Here is a 15,740-nt window from a genome sequence, read left to right as displayed (position 1 = left end):
GGTGCCGTGGCCTGCGGGACGGTGCATTTGCATGCCCACTCCTGCTTCTTTATGTATATGAGAGGGGTGGATTTGAATGGCGTTACTTGTGGACTCAGCTTTCCTCCTCACTATTTCTCTTTGTTTTGTTTTGTTTTTTTAAGCGCGTGAGTCACCCCTGGGACGTCTGACCTCACAGATCTACCTCTTTCACTCCCTCTCGCCTTTTCTTTCCAAACTTCTCTCCCTCTCCGACCACAGACTTTAACATTGGTCACACTTGTCCACCATACAGTCGGAAAATATGCCTTCAGTCGCCTCCACGAAGGAGGAGACTTCAGTCCTCGCTAAGTAATGGCAGAAGAAGAAATTCTAAAATAAGCAAAGCTGGAAAATAAACATCGTCTCCCTCTGACAGCTTACGGCAAAGTGTCACTCTGAAACTCCAAAAAGGGTCCAACAATAAATGAAACCTTAAACCCAAACACACGCTGACACAGACACGCTCACATTACAGAAGATATCGGTCAGTGAAACAGGACTAGCCTTACCGCTGGAGAGCAGGATGACGCACACTAAATTCCTCAGACAGCACAACAGAGTGTAGCCGCCCCTCACCTCTCCAATGCTTCCTATGTAACCTTATACATCTCTGCCAGACACTGATATCACCTCAACACATATTTTCAGCGAGTCAGGGAAATTCCTAAAAGCCTGCAAAAACCGGAGCAGAACTTGACTCCGTAAAATGCCAAATTCACGAGGATGCTCTCCATCTCTGTCATGCAAAAGCGTCCTTACCCGAGAGCGGACACAGTTCTTCCTGGAGGCTTCTCTGAGCCGAGCCCAGGACACGCTGCGGTTCGGACTGGTGAGGCCCAGTTCCACCTCCCCCCAGTGCGCTCTGGCCAGAAGCTGGAACCAAAGACAGTACGGCTCCGACAGGCAGCCGTCCACCCCGGCCAGCCGAGCCCAGGGACACCCTCCAGACGACGGGGACGGAGTGAGGGCGCAGCAGCCTTCGGCGCCGACGTCCACGTCCCGATCCTTCAGGGGAACCGGCTTACAGCCCGGTGGTAGCCCGTTCCTCTGAGCCAGCATGGCATAGCCAGGTTTGAGGTGGTGCGATCAAATGGCAGAATAGATGAAAACTATCCTCAAAAATCCGGTTCCTCCTTTTCCACGTCGTCTACTCCGAGGTTCTGGATGAGTCCATTGTGCGCCCTCTTCCTCCCGCGGTCCGTCTCCGACTGTCTATTCTGGTCTCAGTTTGGGGGGAAACGGGGCGTCCCACAGACGCATGATGTTTCCACTCAGCCGAGAGGAGAGCACAGCGGCTGAGTGCACTGCAGAGAGCCGACTGACTGAGCACCCACCCACTCACCACACAAAGCTCTCTCCCAAGTATGCGCACACACACACACACACACACACACACACACACCAGGCGGCCTGAAGTGAATTCTCTCCCTTTCCTGTCTCCTCCATCTCTCTAACGCAGCTCTTCCGCTGGCCACCTCTAAAAGTTTTAGCTGTAATGCGTCCGCCAACAGACTTCCGTGTCGAGGCTGATCAATAAATCATAAGAACGGGAAAAAAAAGGAGGCGATGAGACACACAGTCAAAAGGTATGTTAAATATGAGGAATATTCAAAAACGTTTTTATAGTCGGAAACACAAGCGGGACATGGTGTCTATCTGTCGGGGGGGGGGGCAGGAATAACTGGGATTGTTTTCACAGCCTGCGGAGGGAGTCAAGTGGGGCTAATACAGATAAGGAAGCATGTGGGTCCTGTGAAAACTATAAGGCACAAAGATCCACAGCCGAGCCCACCCACCCTTGCATGCCTGCAGCTCATCTGGCAACTACAAAGGGCCGACGCCTGGGCGGCAGGCTGTGTGGTCAGGGAGACGACCAGGAGTTGCATCAACACGCGGTCACGAATATTTGTTTATTTGTTTATTTAACAGGGTCCATATGGATGAACGCGGTTACGTCAGAATAAGCAGCGCAACAGATGTAATCTATAGAGTTAGGAGCGTAGTTGCAGCCCTCGCCCTGGTTAGGCTTTTAACCGGTTTTCTTTACGGTGTAACAGTCGAGTTTAATTAAGAAACGTGCCAAATAAAATGACAGGTGTTGGAATACAGTTTAAGATTTTCAGAGATTATTTCAGGGACCTTTCCTTTGTGTGACTGGTAACAAAACAAAGTGTGACACAATGCATGTTGTGGAATGAATATCGGGTTTAGCAGGATTTGGTGCTTTGCATAACTCCCCAATAATCAATTAGATTTATAGGATTTTAGTCACTAGATGAACAAAAAAGACATTTCAATGTGATTTTTCGACTGAATTCAGATAAAGTTTACAACTATAAAGTAGCTTGTTGATGAACCGACACAGGCGTCTCCACCTCTGCTGCCTGATGACAGACCGCTTGATTGACATCTCCTTTGTTGCATCGGTTAGGGCGGGACAATTTTCTCCGTTATCGTTGTTATTGTGTCATAGTTTTTCACCTCCCAGCATGCTCCCACCTCACTTGAGGTTCTCCGTGTTTGTTTTCAGGGGTGTTTTTATGGGGATGTGGATCTTTCAGATCAACTTGAGGAGTGTTTATAGTTTGTGTGTTCCACACTTTATCTGAAACGAGTCATGCAGTGTGGGTCTCTGACCTCATCATGTCTCCAGGGTGAGTTATTAGTGGCACAGATTGTCCCCATAATTGTGAGTTCACTGGCTCACTTCCAGCCCGGCTACAGCGCGTCCGTCTGCAGCCGCTGCGGTTCGTAGAGTCGCTGAAACGGCGGAAGACGTAAACACCGGCTTATTGTGATTCTGAGGGAACATTGGCCGTACCGAGACGATGAAAACAACATGAGGAACCCAGCGGAGGAATGTTCCGTCTCAGCGTTTCGTCGTGAGCATCTTGTTACTACATTCACTCAGCTCAACATTGCGTGCGGTGTTCCGGATGGAAAGGACGGCAGAAATAGACGTCGCCTGAACGCGGGCCGGCTGAGACACTTGACTCGTGGAAGCCAAAACAAAGGATTAAGTCTCACAACAATGGCCTTACTGCATATGTAGAAGCCACGTCCCCATTAGAGGCACGATCTGCAGCCAAACAATGCCTCTCACCTCCTCTGGCACACTGTTATAGGGTTTCAGCCCACATCATATATACGTCTCTGAATTCCTGTAAATCTAAAGCACATGATGAGAAAAAAAAAAAAAAAAAAAAAAGAGCGATTCCCTCAGTGGAATTGCTGTTGGCTAGGAAGTGGATTTTGGTGCCATGCGGACATAAAAACGAGACACGCCGCCCCGAAATATTGTGCTGTTGCCGTGGCAACGAACCACACCACAGCAATGTCGGCCACTGGACTGATGGGGTGTCCTCGCCGGGCGCTTCTTGTTGATCAGTGTGTCCTGAAGGCGCCACGAAGGCCAGAGCACGGTGCAGAGGAGCTGCTTGTTAAGAGTTGCGGATGCTTTTCTACGGCAAAGTGAAAGATTCTGGATTCAGATGTTCTCTGTGTGCTACTCGTCTGCATCGTGTTTCAATGACACAGCTTTAGGGATAATCCAGGTCATCTCTGGTGCATTGCATCCGTAGACATAAGCAAATTAGTTAACTGCTGCAAACAACCCAAGGACTTCGTTGACAGAGGCGTGTCACGGCCATATTCATCAGAGCCTGAACACGAGGCCATCTGAGGAAATAGCCACTTATATCCAGCTCTTATGACCAATCACTGGTCTACCGTAAAGTTACTCACAAATCAGGCTCAAGCTATTTCAACTCATACAGAAGTGCTTATCTCATCCCTGATTAGCGCGACGATTGAATGGTGTGTGTGTGTGTGTGTGTGTGTGTGAGAGAGAGAGAGAGAGGGCATGGATGCACAATTATTACATATTTTATCAAGATCGCAATACGGCCTGATGCAATCTTCAAATGGCAGGAGGTGAATATTTGTCAAAGGTGAAATATGTGTCAAAATACTGTTTCAAATGAAATAGTCGTACTGCAGAGACGTCTTCGCCGACACATCATATCATACCGTTGATCTGTGTGAACCTGAATGAGTCAGTGAAGACGCTGAATTGAGTTTCCAACAGTTTACTTCCATATGAAACAGACAACAGCGGCAACAGGTTAACGGGTTGACGGCCATGTTCAAAACACACAACAGAACAGACTCAGAAAGACACAGCTCTTTAACAGCAGCTAGGAAAAGGCTTTGAAGACACCAATGAGATCACACGGAGGTGTAAATTGTAAACAACGCCATCCATCCCATGAAATCTAAAAATAACACCGGAGCCGGCCAGCTCATAAGACCGACTTGAGATGGCCCCGCGGCTTCACGCAACATGACACGCGGGGCCAAAGACAACATCCAGACTGCGGCTGTGGTGAAATAAAGACGAGGGCGGAGAAATCGACGAGCTTTTCCCACAGACTGGTGTGGCGTTATTGAAGCTGAAATTACATTAGCGGTGTGCTGAAACACCGCGGCAGACAAGTCCAGTGTGTGTAAAAGCTGAAGGAGCGAAATATGATGCTGTTCTGTCTTTTATATTTACACTGAAAGCAGTACGCCAAAACTGAGCAGAGGAATAAATCCTCAAACCTAACAGCCAAAGTTGTGTTCCCTGAGAAGTAAAACTTGTTTCAGATGTTTACGTTTCTGGAGAACACAACACAATGGAAACCAGGTTGTTTCATTTGAATCCCCTCAAATGGTGGAGTCCAGGACTTATTCGATGATTATCTGCAGCTCTGATTTGTGTAACAAAGGGGGAGAAAGGGGCCCGTGGTCGGTCAGCAGCTGACGGGATCTCTGGACTCGGATTAAAGACACAAGCCACCCACTGGGCTCTAAAAACTACAATAAGTCATTTTGAAGCCTCTGATTGGTTCTCGTGTGTGACTAACTTTATATATCTGTGTGTGTGTGTGTGTGTTAGTATCTGTGTGTGTGTGTGTGGTGCAGAGAGCGAGAAGAGAAAGTCTTGCAGGAGGATTAGGCTCGATTCAGGGTGGCTTTTCAGGACTCCTGGCGGGTGTGAGATCTAATCTGGACATGCTGCATCTGGGCTCAGCGAGGTAAGGCTTACTGTAACAAAGGGCTGGCTAATGAGGGCGAGGGAACAGACTGCTTCCACTGTGCGCCCACACCGCCGCGCACCCATAATGTCCTTCTTCATATGGCCCTCGGGGGGGGGGGGGGGATACGAACCCCACAATCAGCTGCCATGGGGAGGCGGCAGGCTGATCAGGCCGATACTGGAGCAGCTTGATCTGGTTTCAGGCTCAGATAAGGGTCTCAGTCTGAGTGGAGGAGGCAGGTACTGCATATGAGGTCCCACAATGTAATTTGAATGCATTATCAGGTGCCAATACACTACGAGGAAGGGGGGGAGGGGTGTTCTGGGTGTAAACATTTCTTTCCTGGAGGGAAGGGAAGACACTGAGACAGTAAAGGAGGACAAAGATACTCAGAGTGAATATTCTAAACAGTCTGCTTCAAGCAATAGGTTTTAGGGCTGTCCCCTCTTAGTCGACTCATTTTCGTTTTTTGGTCTATCAAAGTAGAAAATACTGTTTTGGCAGCAACATATCCTGCTTCTAAATGCAGAAAATAGATAATGTTAAGTCATATAATGTACGGCAAAGGTGTAGCAGCTAGAATGGCTCCGACTACACACACACATTTACATTGTAGTTCCAAAGGAGGAACTACTGTTTTCCCCATCTAACGGAAGTAAAAGATCATGTTTCCGAGAAATGTCAAAGCCACCGTTAAAGTCCTCATAAAACCCAGCATATATATATATATATATGTGTATATATATATGAGCCAGTGTATCGCTCCTCTTCCACTGGCAAAAACAACGATCAAAAGTCACGGTTTGCTGTGGAGACCATCTGTGGAGAGCAGAGACGAAACGCGTCCAGGAGAAACAAGAATACAACATTTCCTTCAAGACGGAGCGGTGGCTGCAGAGAGGAGAGGTTGTCGGTTGGAAACTCACCCACAAAAACTAACAGGGAGGACAAAAGGCCAGAGCCGGGAGGGGTGGGGGGGGGCTCGATCTGGACAATTGTCTCCGGAGGTCCCTCGACACTTCCACACAAACGCCTCTGCCAATCAGGCATTCAGTGGTCCGCTCATTCACTCCCCAGCAGCTGCTCGCAGACAGCGGGAAAAAAAAATATGTTCGTGACGACAGGCCGAAAAACCCCACCCCATGTCAAACCCTTCTCGAATAATAATAATAAATGAAACAAAAAAAACCTCTCCCTGTCATTATTTGATGATTACATCTCTCCTCGTGGCTCGGACGGTTGCCCCTCGGGGAGATCACCACATGGTGACACGAGGAAGAGCCCCTCACATCGCCGGGAGGCGCGAATGAAGACGCGGCGGTGCTGCTGTCAGAACGCCACGGTCACGTCAGATCAGCTCGTGTCTGAGGTCGACATCAGTGGGTCGACATGCAATATCTGACACACCGATGTCTGATGTTAAATATTGAGAATAGCCACAATGAAATGTATAGATATCTACTGAAGACATGGTGTCGGCGCTTGTATTTACCTTTTATTAAGAGCTCAAATAAACAAATGAGAACTCCCATTTCATTCACACGGTCTGAATCTGATGATACCGGGTCTGAACTGCAGTTGCAGGTGTTGCGTGAGGGACCAGGGATTGGACAGCAGTCTTTACGTACCAATGGGTGAAGTTCAACCCCGCCAGACACGGGGCTTTATGTGCTAAAGTGGCCCCGGAGGTAAAGCAGGATTCACCCTGCACAAGACCAGAACCAATCCAACACCGCTTCACCGCCCACGTCTGGGAAAACTCCACACAGACACCATCAATCAGAGGGTGAGACGCGCAGACAGACACCTGATTCAAGACGCGAGGGCTGCTCAAACAGCAGCGCGGGACGTATGGACCAACCTGTCCGCCCCGAATGTAAACCAAGTCGCTGGCGTCTGAAAGGGCTCCTTTGAGAAAGCGTGACTCTGCCGTTAGCCGACGCGTGACTCGTAAAAGAGCCCATATAGCAGCGGTGTAAGTGGATCTTGGAATTCCCTCGGCTGAGGTTTGAGGTTGGCCTGCTGGAGGTTGAATGGTGGAGGAGGGACGCATGGCCGACTACTACACACATGCATCAGAATGAAGCCTCATTCATTCAGGTGTTGATTCATTAGAAAGGAGATAAAGTAGTCCAGGCTGTCTGGAACCAAAAGCCCAAAATGATCGTGATTATGAGCCTAAGTCATGGTCTGAAAACAAGTGAAGCGCACACTGAGTGAGGCCCTCTGCTGCGATTAGACCCTTTCAACGCTGAGAGGAGATGACGGTGATATTGTGACGCTGTTTTACATGCGAGAATATTTCAATTGAATCTACAGCATTTAGCCTGGTACCAAAGCATATTTAGATAACACATAATAACATACAACACCATGTAGAAAGGATTGAGCTAATATTTGTGGGAATCTGATTCAAAAGTCTGCAGCTTTTTGATTTCAAAAAGTTGAACCGCTTTTCTCAGTTTATAACACATATAAACAATTATTCAATGAATTGAAAACGAATCGACAGATTAATCATCCTCATGCGTCCAACAGACGAAGTGCGAAAACACCTTTTGACTGAATCCAACGAGGAAATAACAAAGTCACCTCTCCTCGTGAAATATTCACAACTGACATTTAACATTTATAAAGCGACTGGAGAGACGCTCCCAGACTCTAAAAATACACCTTGCAGCGTGATGGAACATGAAACATTCATCTTGATATGAACTACCGCCACGTCTGGAGATCCCGTGTTTACCTCACTCACCTGCAGCTTCTCCAACATGTGCTGCTGCTGCTGAGCTCTGCAGCCGAAGCAGCAGCTGCTGTTCTCTTGATCCTGATTACTTCTGTGGAAACCGGTCACACATGACAGGAGGGTGACACACACACACACACACACACACACACACACACACACACACACACACACACACACACACACACACACACACACACACACACACGCGGCTGTGTCCCCACTTCTCAGGCTAATGCCACTTTTTCATGTTTTCTCAGAGTTGCTTAGTGAATTGACGAAAGAACTTATGAAAAACTATTTTTCATGAGTAATGTTTATGCAATTTTTGAAGCTAAAATTCTAATATTTGCTGATTCCAGCTTCTCAAGTGCGAGGATTTGCTGCATTACCCTGTTTTATATCCTTATAAATTGAATTTATTGAGTCGGCGAAAAAGAGCAAATTCAAGGCATCGCTTTTGGTTTTTTATTGTTTTCTGATCTTCCATTTCTCTTCTGGACACCTCAGGGTTTTGGTGCTTTTATGGATACGCTGCTTATATTCTGCCCACATAAAAAGGTAAAAACGCATGCACGTACACTGAAAGACATTTTAATCAGCGCTTTTGTAAAGGACTGTAAGAGACTCAGTGTGAGGCAGGTCTGGTTTTGGTAATGCAGAGAGGCGGTCTGCACCAGAGCCAACACTGATGAGGACTGTGGGACACGCCCTTTGCGCATGCATGCACGCACACACACACACACACACACACACAGCCCCGAGCTGACCAAGCGCTGTAAATTACACCGCTATTATGATCCAAGCGGGAGAAGGAGTGTGAGGGAGGAGAGAAAAAATAATAGAAGAGAATGAGAGGAAGAATTCAAGACAACGTGCACTGAGTCATCGTGGATGCCCGTCGTGAGAGGAATGCTGGTCCGTGTAAAACACTCTGGTGACTTCCTATCTATACGGCCTGAGAGGAGCAGACACAGTCCTGTGGATCTGCCCTCCTCTCTCCACTTCCCTACATCCTTCACTTTCCTGCCAATGGGTGCGTCTTCTCACCCCCCCCCCTTCTGCAGACGCCCTTTGCTGCACTTCATCAGACCTTCCAGTTCATCAATTAAGCCGCTGACGTACACGCCCAGAACCTCACTTAGTGACATCATGCTGCGTCTCATCAAATGGACCACAATGCAATGGTGCCTGGACGTAAAGAACACGAGCCGTTGTATGGTAGAAAAATCTAGAGATATTTCAAGAACCGAGATAATATTTAGCTGCAGCTCTACTCATCAGTTGTGGCAAGTGAAAAACTAAAATGTCACGACCTAAGAAAACACGACCAGAACAGTGAGACAGCGTCACACAGTTGAATTACTTGACGGGTCGGTCTTTAGTGCTGCAGCAGGGAGAAGGCGTTCCTGCAGCTCAGAGAGGATGCAGGTCTGATTTATGGCCCGAGTGATTCTGTGGATCAGCACGACTGTGATCAGAGAACGTCTTTTACATCTCGTCTGAGCTGCTTTCTAATGCCAGCTGGTACTTCCCAGTGAAGTCGGTGCAGAGTCTGGACTCAACGTATCCTCGACTAACGGTTCGAAGAGTTACCCCTTTACTTTTTGTGCATTTTCCTACGAAAGCAAGCATTGTGTGTCAATTTTCACGGGAAACGGAGAAGAATATGAAAGCTATGTGTTCATAAATAAAGGGCCGCCGGGCCTGGTGAGTGAGATAAGGCCTTGGAGTCGGGGGGGAAATAAAGGAACACAGATGATTCAAGAGATGCCCCCAAGAGATGCTGAGTGGTTTCAGTTTTTAAATGCTTTTGGACGGTGCGTAGCTGCTGCTAACGTCAGCCTGGGCTGCCGTCCAGGGCGGGGTTCAACGGAGTTCACGTGACCTGCTGCAGACGTTCAGACAGACATGGGGTTCATATGCAGGGCGGGGCAGGTGTGGCCGAACAGTAACGTCCTGTATTAGCCGAGGGGAGAAGAATGTGGTCTTTTAGCTGAGCGCTAACGTCACTCGGTGGAGAATAGCTCACGGGCCGCCTGCTGTTAACAAGTAGCCAGACACACAAATATCAAGCATTCTTTTTAGTGCCGACCGTTTACCCGAGCAGCATCTCCCGTTAGCGGGGAGTCTGTCCAACCAAACCCAGTTATGTAACGAGGGCCTGGGCCAGATGAGCTGAAGAAAAGAAGACCGTTGAGCCCTGCAGCGTGGAGCAGCTCAGCCATGAGTCACTGGAATGTGTTCCTCCCGTGGGTTTTTTCCAGGGGGGGGGGGGGGCTGAGACCCCGAAGATGACAAATCAGAACCCTGTGTGAGTGAGTGAGCGTTTGTCTGTCCGTGTTTTACGAAATAATTTGCGAAATGAACATCATGCTGTATTGAAGACTTGAAACTAGAGATTGAGACCATCAACTCATGTTTACAATGTTTACTGAGGGAATAAATCAAGAGAGAAGTAGAGTCAGAGGGGTGTAATGTGCAAACAAGTCTGAACAGCATGTGTCAATCACACAGACACTTGGCAGGAAAGCAGCTGGAGACGAACACAGGGTCAGCAGAGAAACATCTCGTACGGCTGCACAACTGGATCCCAAGATGTTTATTTTATGAATTATTGTCTCAGCAGCGCTGGAAACAAAACGTCTTGTATCAGCATCCTAAAAGATTTAACTGCTGCAGGCACCAAAGTCAAATATTTGAAATTATACACGGTTATGAATTATTTTTGCAGGAAAAGTTGCCTTTAAGCGGCCATTAAAAATCAAGCACACATGCATAATAAACATGCAATGCACAACAAATGAACACAATATGTCCCCGAAGCAAAGAGCTACTATCAAACACAAACACACTTTGGAGGCCCAAACTTGAATGTGAAATAACGGTCTCTCAGAATCATGATTCATTGTCTTTTACACATCTCATATCAATGAGAAGGCGGTGGTGCTGGTGGTGGGGCAGAGCTGGAGCAACTGATTAAGCGTCAGCACAAGACACTTCATCAGGTCTATCGTGGACATCAAACATCTCTCCAGCTATAAAGGTATCCTCCTATAAAAAGTAATATGACACCAGAGTAAAGAGCTTTAACCTGTTTGACCCCCCAGGCCAAGATAAAGAAAATGATAGTCGGGATAAACAAAGTAGTTGGAGCGATGAAACACGTTGTTCGTATCGTATTTATCGTCCGTGGGTCGTCTTTGAAGTGGCCAGGAGGGCAGCAGGGTTGCCGACACGGCAACAAGTCACGATTAAACAGCCGGCTAAGAGAAAGAGATAGATAGCAGCAGAGGGTTAGCTTAATCCACAGCGCATTACTTTAACACCTTTCCAGTCTAAACTGGGGAGGACAAATCGAGCGAGTCGGAGAGTGCGGGGCCGCTTGGCAGCCGTAACGGCCACAGACGACTTTAAGCTACGGGAGCAACCATCAGAGGGATGCCCGACGTCCACCTTATAGGTGCAGCCACCCTAATCCTTTTAGGAGAGCCGAGATCAGCTGCTAAACAGAGCAAACCTTGCTCCAGGAATAGTGGCGGCGCTCACTCTGCATGGGGCCTCCAACTGCCTGCAAAACACTCGTGTCGGTGATACGTTTGCAACCAAAAAGGGAAAAAAAAGTTGCTTTTTCCACCAAATCAAACCACACGTGGAGGCATGTTCTGATCCGACGTCTCTGTCTGCAGGGTGACATAAATTGTCCGTGTCTTTCAAAAGGCAGAAAGGTTTATTTGGTTTTAAGTGACCTGGTGAGGGAAAGATGATGGTTTGGGTTAAAAAGACTATTTCTTTCGAAAACAATCGTGCAACGATGTTTCCTCGAGACACAAGCTCTGTGTTAAACCCCTCCATCCTCTTCCCTATGTGGACACTTAAGCTCTACAACAGGGGTGTCAAACTCATTTTCACTCTGGGGCCACATCAGCATCACGGTCGCCCTCAAAGGGCCGGTTGTAAATGTAAGACGGTGTAAATGTAACTACGGTACTCCTAACATAGTTAGTTTAGTTTCCCGGGATATCTGTGACTTCCACAACACGTACTTCCAGTTGTGTGATTTCTCCTCCGCCATTGTTTCCTGTTGCTGGTGCAAAATGCATTCTGGGATATTTGGCTGTCCCAAGTACAGACAAGTCACCTCCGATGCATCCCGGGTAAAATGGGCAGAGCGAGCCACATCCGGGCATTAGGGCCGTGCTTGGCTCGATGTGAACTTTGAATTGGAACAGTACTTGGGCTGAGACTGATGACGTTTCAGTACAGAGAAGTACGCATGTTGAGAAACTTGTTGGAAATCCTCTTTATGGGCTGTTGCATCTCCTGTCCACCTGTTGTGATAGTTTTAATGTCGGCACACAGACAACATGCCATCTCATCACTTCGACTTTCTATCTCATAATTTCGACCATGGGGATATTTTTATTTTCACATCTAACTTTAAATTTTTGTAAAAAAAAAAAAAAAAAAAATTATTATTATTTTTTTTTTGCTGGCGGATTCGTGGGCCACATAAAATGACGTGGTGGGCCGGGTCCGGCCCGCGGGCCGTATGTTTGACACCCCTGCTCTACAACAATGTCACCAGATTCCCATCAGAATCAATTCCTCTGCTGCAGGGCTTTGTTACTTCATGTGTCGTTTCGGGGCAGTTGCTGAGACGGTTATTTTTCTTAGGAGGTCTCCAAAGAGGTAAAAACCTGAGATGACTAAAGCTTGCTCTTTGCCCACGAAACTGGAAAGTCCCCCCCGTCTTGTTCTTGTATCTGCTTCTCTCTCTCGTCCTAACTCGGCCTGCCTGTCAAGCATCATGGGGCAGCTGGTGGTGTCACATTTTGGCACCACACCACATTGTCAACACGAGGACAGGAAGCGCTCTGCTGGGGATGAGCTTTCAGGAACAACTCGGTGCTGCGTATACGAGTATGTGAGAGTATCCCAGGCGTTTCCTGCAGCGCGGATGTGTTGCGAACCTTCACCTAAGGGGGTGAAGCGCCCCGTGAGTATTAACCTCAGCAGGCCTGCGCTGAGGAACGAGGCGACGTCAGCCCCTGTAACGCGAGACCTCGGCAGTAAGTGGGGCGAGAGAGAGGAAAGGGGGAGATTAGTGCTACGGTATCCAGGTAACGGGTCGTAAACACTGTCAAAGCAAAGACTGAACACGGAGCGGATCAGAGCAACGAGGCTTCAAACTGACAAAGACCAGCTTTTGTGGCAATTAAACAATGCGACAATGCTGGTTTTCCTACAGCATTGGGGAGGTTAAAAACTAACGGTATACAAACAAAAGACTCACTCAAAAGACTTAACCGGTATTGGTATTGACTCCTACATTCCTGGTAACTTGACATTCCTGTTGACGAGGCAGAGCAGGAATAAGAAGTTCCTGCACATTCTGCACATATTATGCCTCATGGCCTTCATGGCAAGACGAGACATTCTGTATATCGGGGTAAAGAAAACAAAACTGCAGTGTAGACCGACATCTTTCCTCAGACTGTAAAAGCATATCCTGGGCCGGCGCTCTCCAAAAGCACACAGTGCTCTCTTCAGAAACACCCGGAGCATGCAGTCTGACGATGGAAAATGTTAGCTGGTGAAACGCTGGAAAAGTTGGAGGCTTAGAAATGCACGCGCTGAATACGGCAGCGTAGCTCAAGCTGTCCAGCGCGGGTCTCTGAGGAGGGTGACGCAATACAGGACGCGAGGGGAGGAGATGTTGAGGACTGAGGAGAGGGGGCACAAATATGTTGACTATTACAAGCTCAAGCCCCCTCCTCCTCCTCCACCACGTCGTCCGCGGCCGTCCCACCCAACGCTGAGGCCCATCTGGAGCGCCTCGTGACCCAACTGATTAAAAGCAGTTGGGGCCTTTTCGGTGAGATACGGCCAGTGGAATGTGGAGACTGTGGAAAAGGGCCCAGAATAAGTGTGTGTGAGAGGAGTGTGACTTTCTACAAACGCAATACTCTGCTCCGCCGATGTGTTTGCATGCACCCCATTCGTGTGTGTGTGTGTGTGTGTGTGTGTGAGAGAGATCAGCCACGTGTCCATTCGTGCCAGTCATTAGCAATCAATCAAATCGGAGAAGAGAAGAGAAAATAGGGCCTGGAGCTCGGTTGATGGATGCCCCCACTGGGACTGATGGGATGGCTGGAGCATCTCTGCACCTGAATCACTGCTCTAGATGCTGCTCCTTGACCCCATTAGCCTCCGTACACAAACACACACACACACACACACACACACAAAGGCGAATACAGACAGCGTTTAGCATTGTTGCCATTAACTTCTGCAGTAATCACAACTAGTAGAAACCAAATGTCTCCTTCGCTCAGGCTAAAATGTCTCTTTCTTGGCTCTTCAGCGCACCTATTGGCACCTCATCCGCTCCCACACCTGGCAACCCGGCTCTCCGCAGTCTCACCCTCCGAACCAGAAGGTATTTACAAGGTGCACCCGACGTGCGGCATCACCTTTGTCCAAATGAAAACCAGGCTGGGAGTCTCTTCGCTGCCGATGGAGCGTGATACAAGAGCTCTCGTCCCAACGGGGGATCGTCCGTGCGGTTAATGTTCGGCTTAACATGTGTTTTACTGCTTAATTGAATAATGGAGCGATGAGAGAGGAGGAAAAAACCACACGGACGGAGGACTGCACCAAAAGGCTGCCAGCGGGAGATTGTGTGGTGAAGGGCTACAAACTTTGGTTTTGAAAAGCGGCCTTTTTATAAGCGCCGTGGCTACACGTCTGTCAGCGACGCTTTCATTATCTCTCATTCGTGTCCAAACTAAATCCTGCAGGAGGGAAATTAAACCGACCGAGTCACCTCTCTTTGTCACACTCGATCCATCAATGGGATCGCCAAAGTTTGAAGTGTAGCGTCATGTAATTAGATCCTTGCTTCATAATTTGGTTTGGTTAATATAAGCAAATTCAATCCTTGTTAACTGGCGTTTTCACTAATGGAGCCTTTTCAAAGTGCATCTGGCAGCCGGTTTTCTTCCCGTAACTGTTCGGATGTTTAGCTGTTCTGGACGTATTTGTTGCTTTTTCCATACACACCATGTTGAATCATATTCAAACTGTGGCGCAACACAATAACAGGGAATGTCTCCTTAACAATGTAACTTTAAGGGCCGATTCATTTGCATGCGTTTGTTGCTTTTCAGGGAAACGGTTATGTGATTCTCTCGTATGCAAAATGACAAAAAAGATGTCTCCCAGTCCCAGAAAGAGAAGACCCTGCTGACTATGTGGGTGCATGCCAGCCTGGACAGGAAGTGCTGACTAAGTTATACCGCTGGCACCACCTCAGCTGACCCTCAACAGAGAATAAAACATGTCAAAACCTGATGGTAGTCACAGCAAACAATACAAAATGACAATTAGATTTACGGCCTGGAGACTCATATTCCACTTGCTGGGTTTCCAACCATTTCAATAAATCATCCTGCAGTGGAAACGGTTCGATTCCCGCAGCGCTCCAGTTTGCACAGAAATCCCCAAAATGTCGATATTTCAAGGCGAAATAACAACATGGCACAACACAATTAAATCCCACTTAAATGGAGCACGTGCTGCAGCATATGCAGACACAAAACAACGCACGAGAGGAGCCATTTGGCAGATGGGTGTGGAGACTGTGAGGGGAGGACTGAGCAGAACTGAACACAGCAGGTCTCCCGTCCATGATGACCACACCCAGGCCCAGCTGGAAACAATAAAAAAAAAACCTCGCTCTCCTCATCTCTTCCTCTTTCCCCATTGTCCTGTATTTACCGTCCACCTCACAGCACTTTAAACCCACAACTCCAGCATCTCTTTCCCGCGGCGCGGCCCTCTTTCTTTTCTCTGCCTTTCATCGGACTGCTTTTCTAATCATCCTCGGC

At 48.0% G+C, this 15,740-nt stretch overlaps 1 protein-coding gene across 4 annotated transcripts in view; it reads right to left on the bottom strand.

Annotated features, from left to right (window-relative positions):
* Positions 1–15,740, bottom strand: part of arhgap21a (Rho GTPase activating protein 21a) — a 67,001-nt gene that overhangs the window by 33,310 nt on the left and 17,951 nt on the right. For 2 of the 4 annotated variants that reach the window (XM_079292558.1, XM_079292559.1), the window contains exon 1: positions 781–1,283. The exons of the other annotated variants lie outside the window; for them this stretch is intronic. In XM_079292558.1, coding sequence (XP_079148684.1) covers positions 781–1,080 — 300 coding nt within the window. In that variant the 5' untranslated portion in view covers positions 1,081–1,283. Of the gene's footprint in view, positions 1–780; positions 1,284–15,740 lie in introns of those variants that run through there. 4 annotated transcript variants of the gene reach the window in all.

Source organism: Melanostigma gelatinosum, assembly GCF_949748355.1.
Source record: "Melanostigma gelatinosum genome assembly, chromosome: 20".
NCBI lineage: Eukaryota > Metazoa > Chordata > Actinopteri > Perciformes > Zoarcidae > Melanostigma > Melanostigma gelatinosum.
This window is presented reverse-complemented; position numbering and strand designations above follow the sequence as displayed.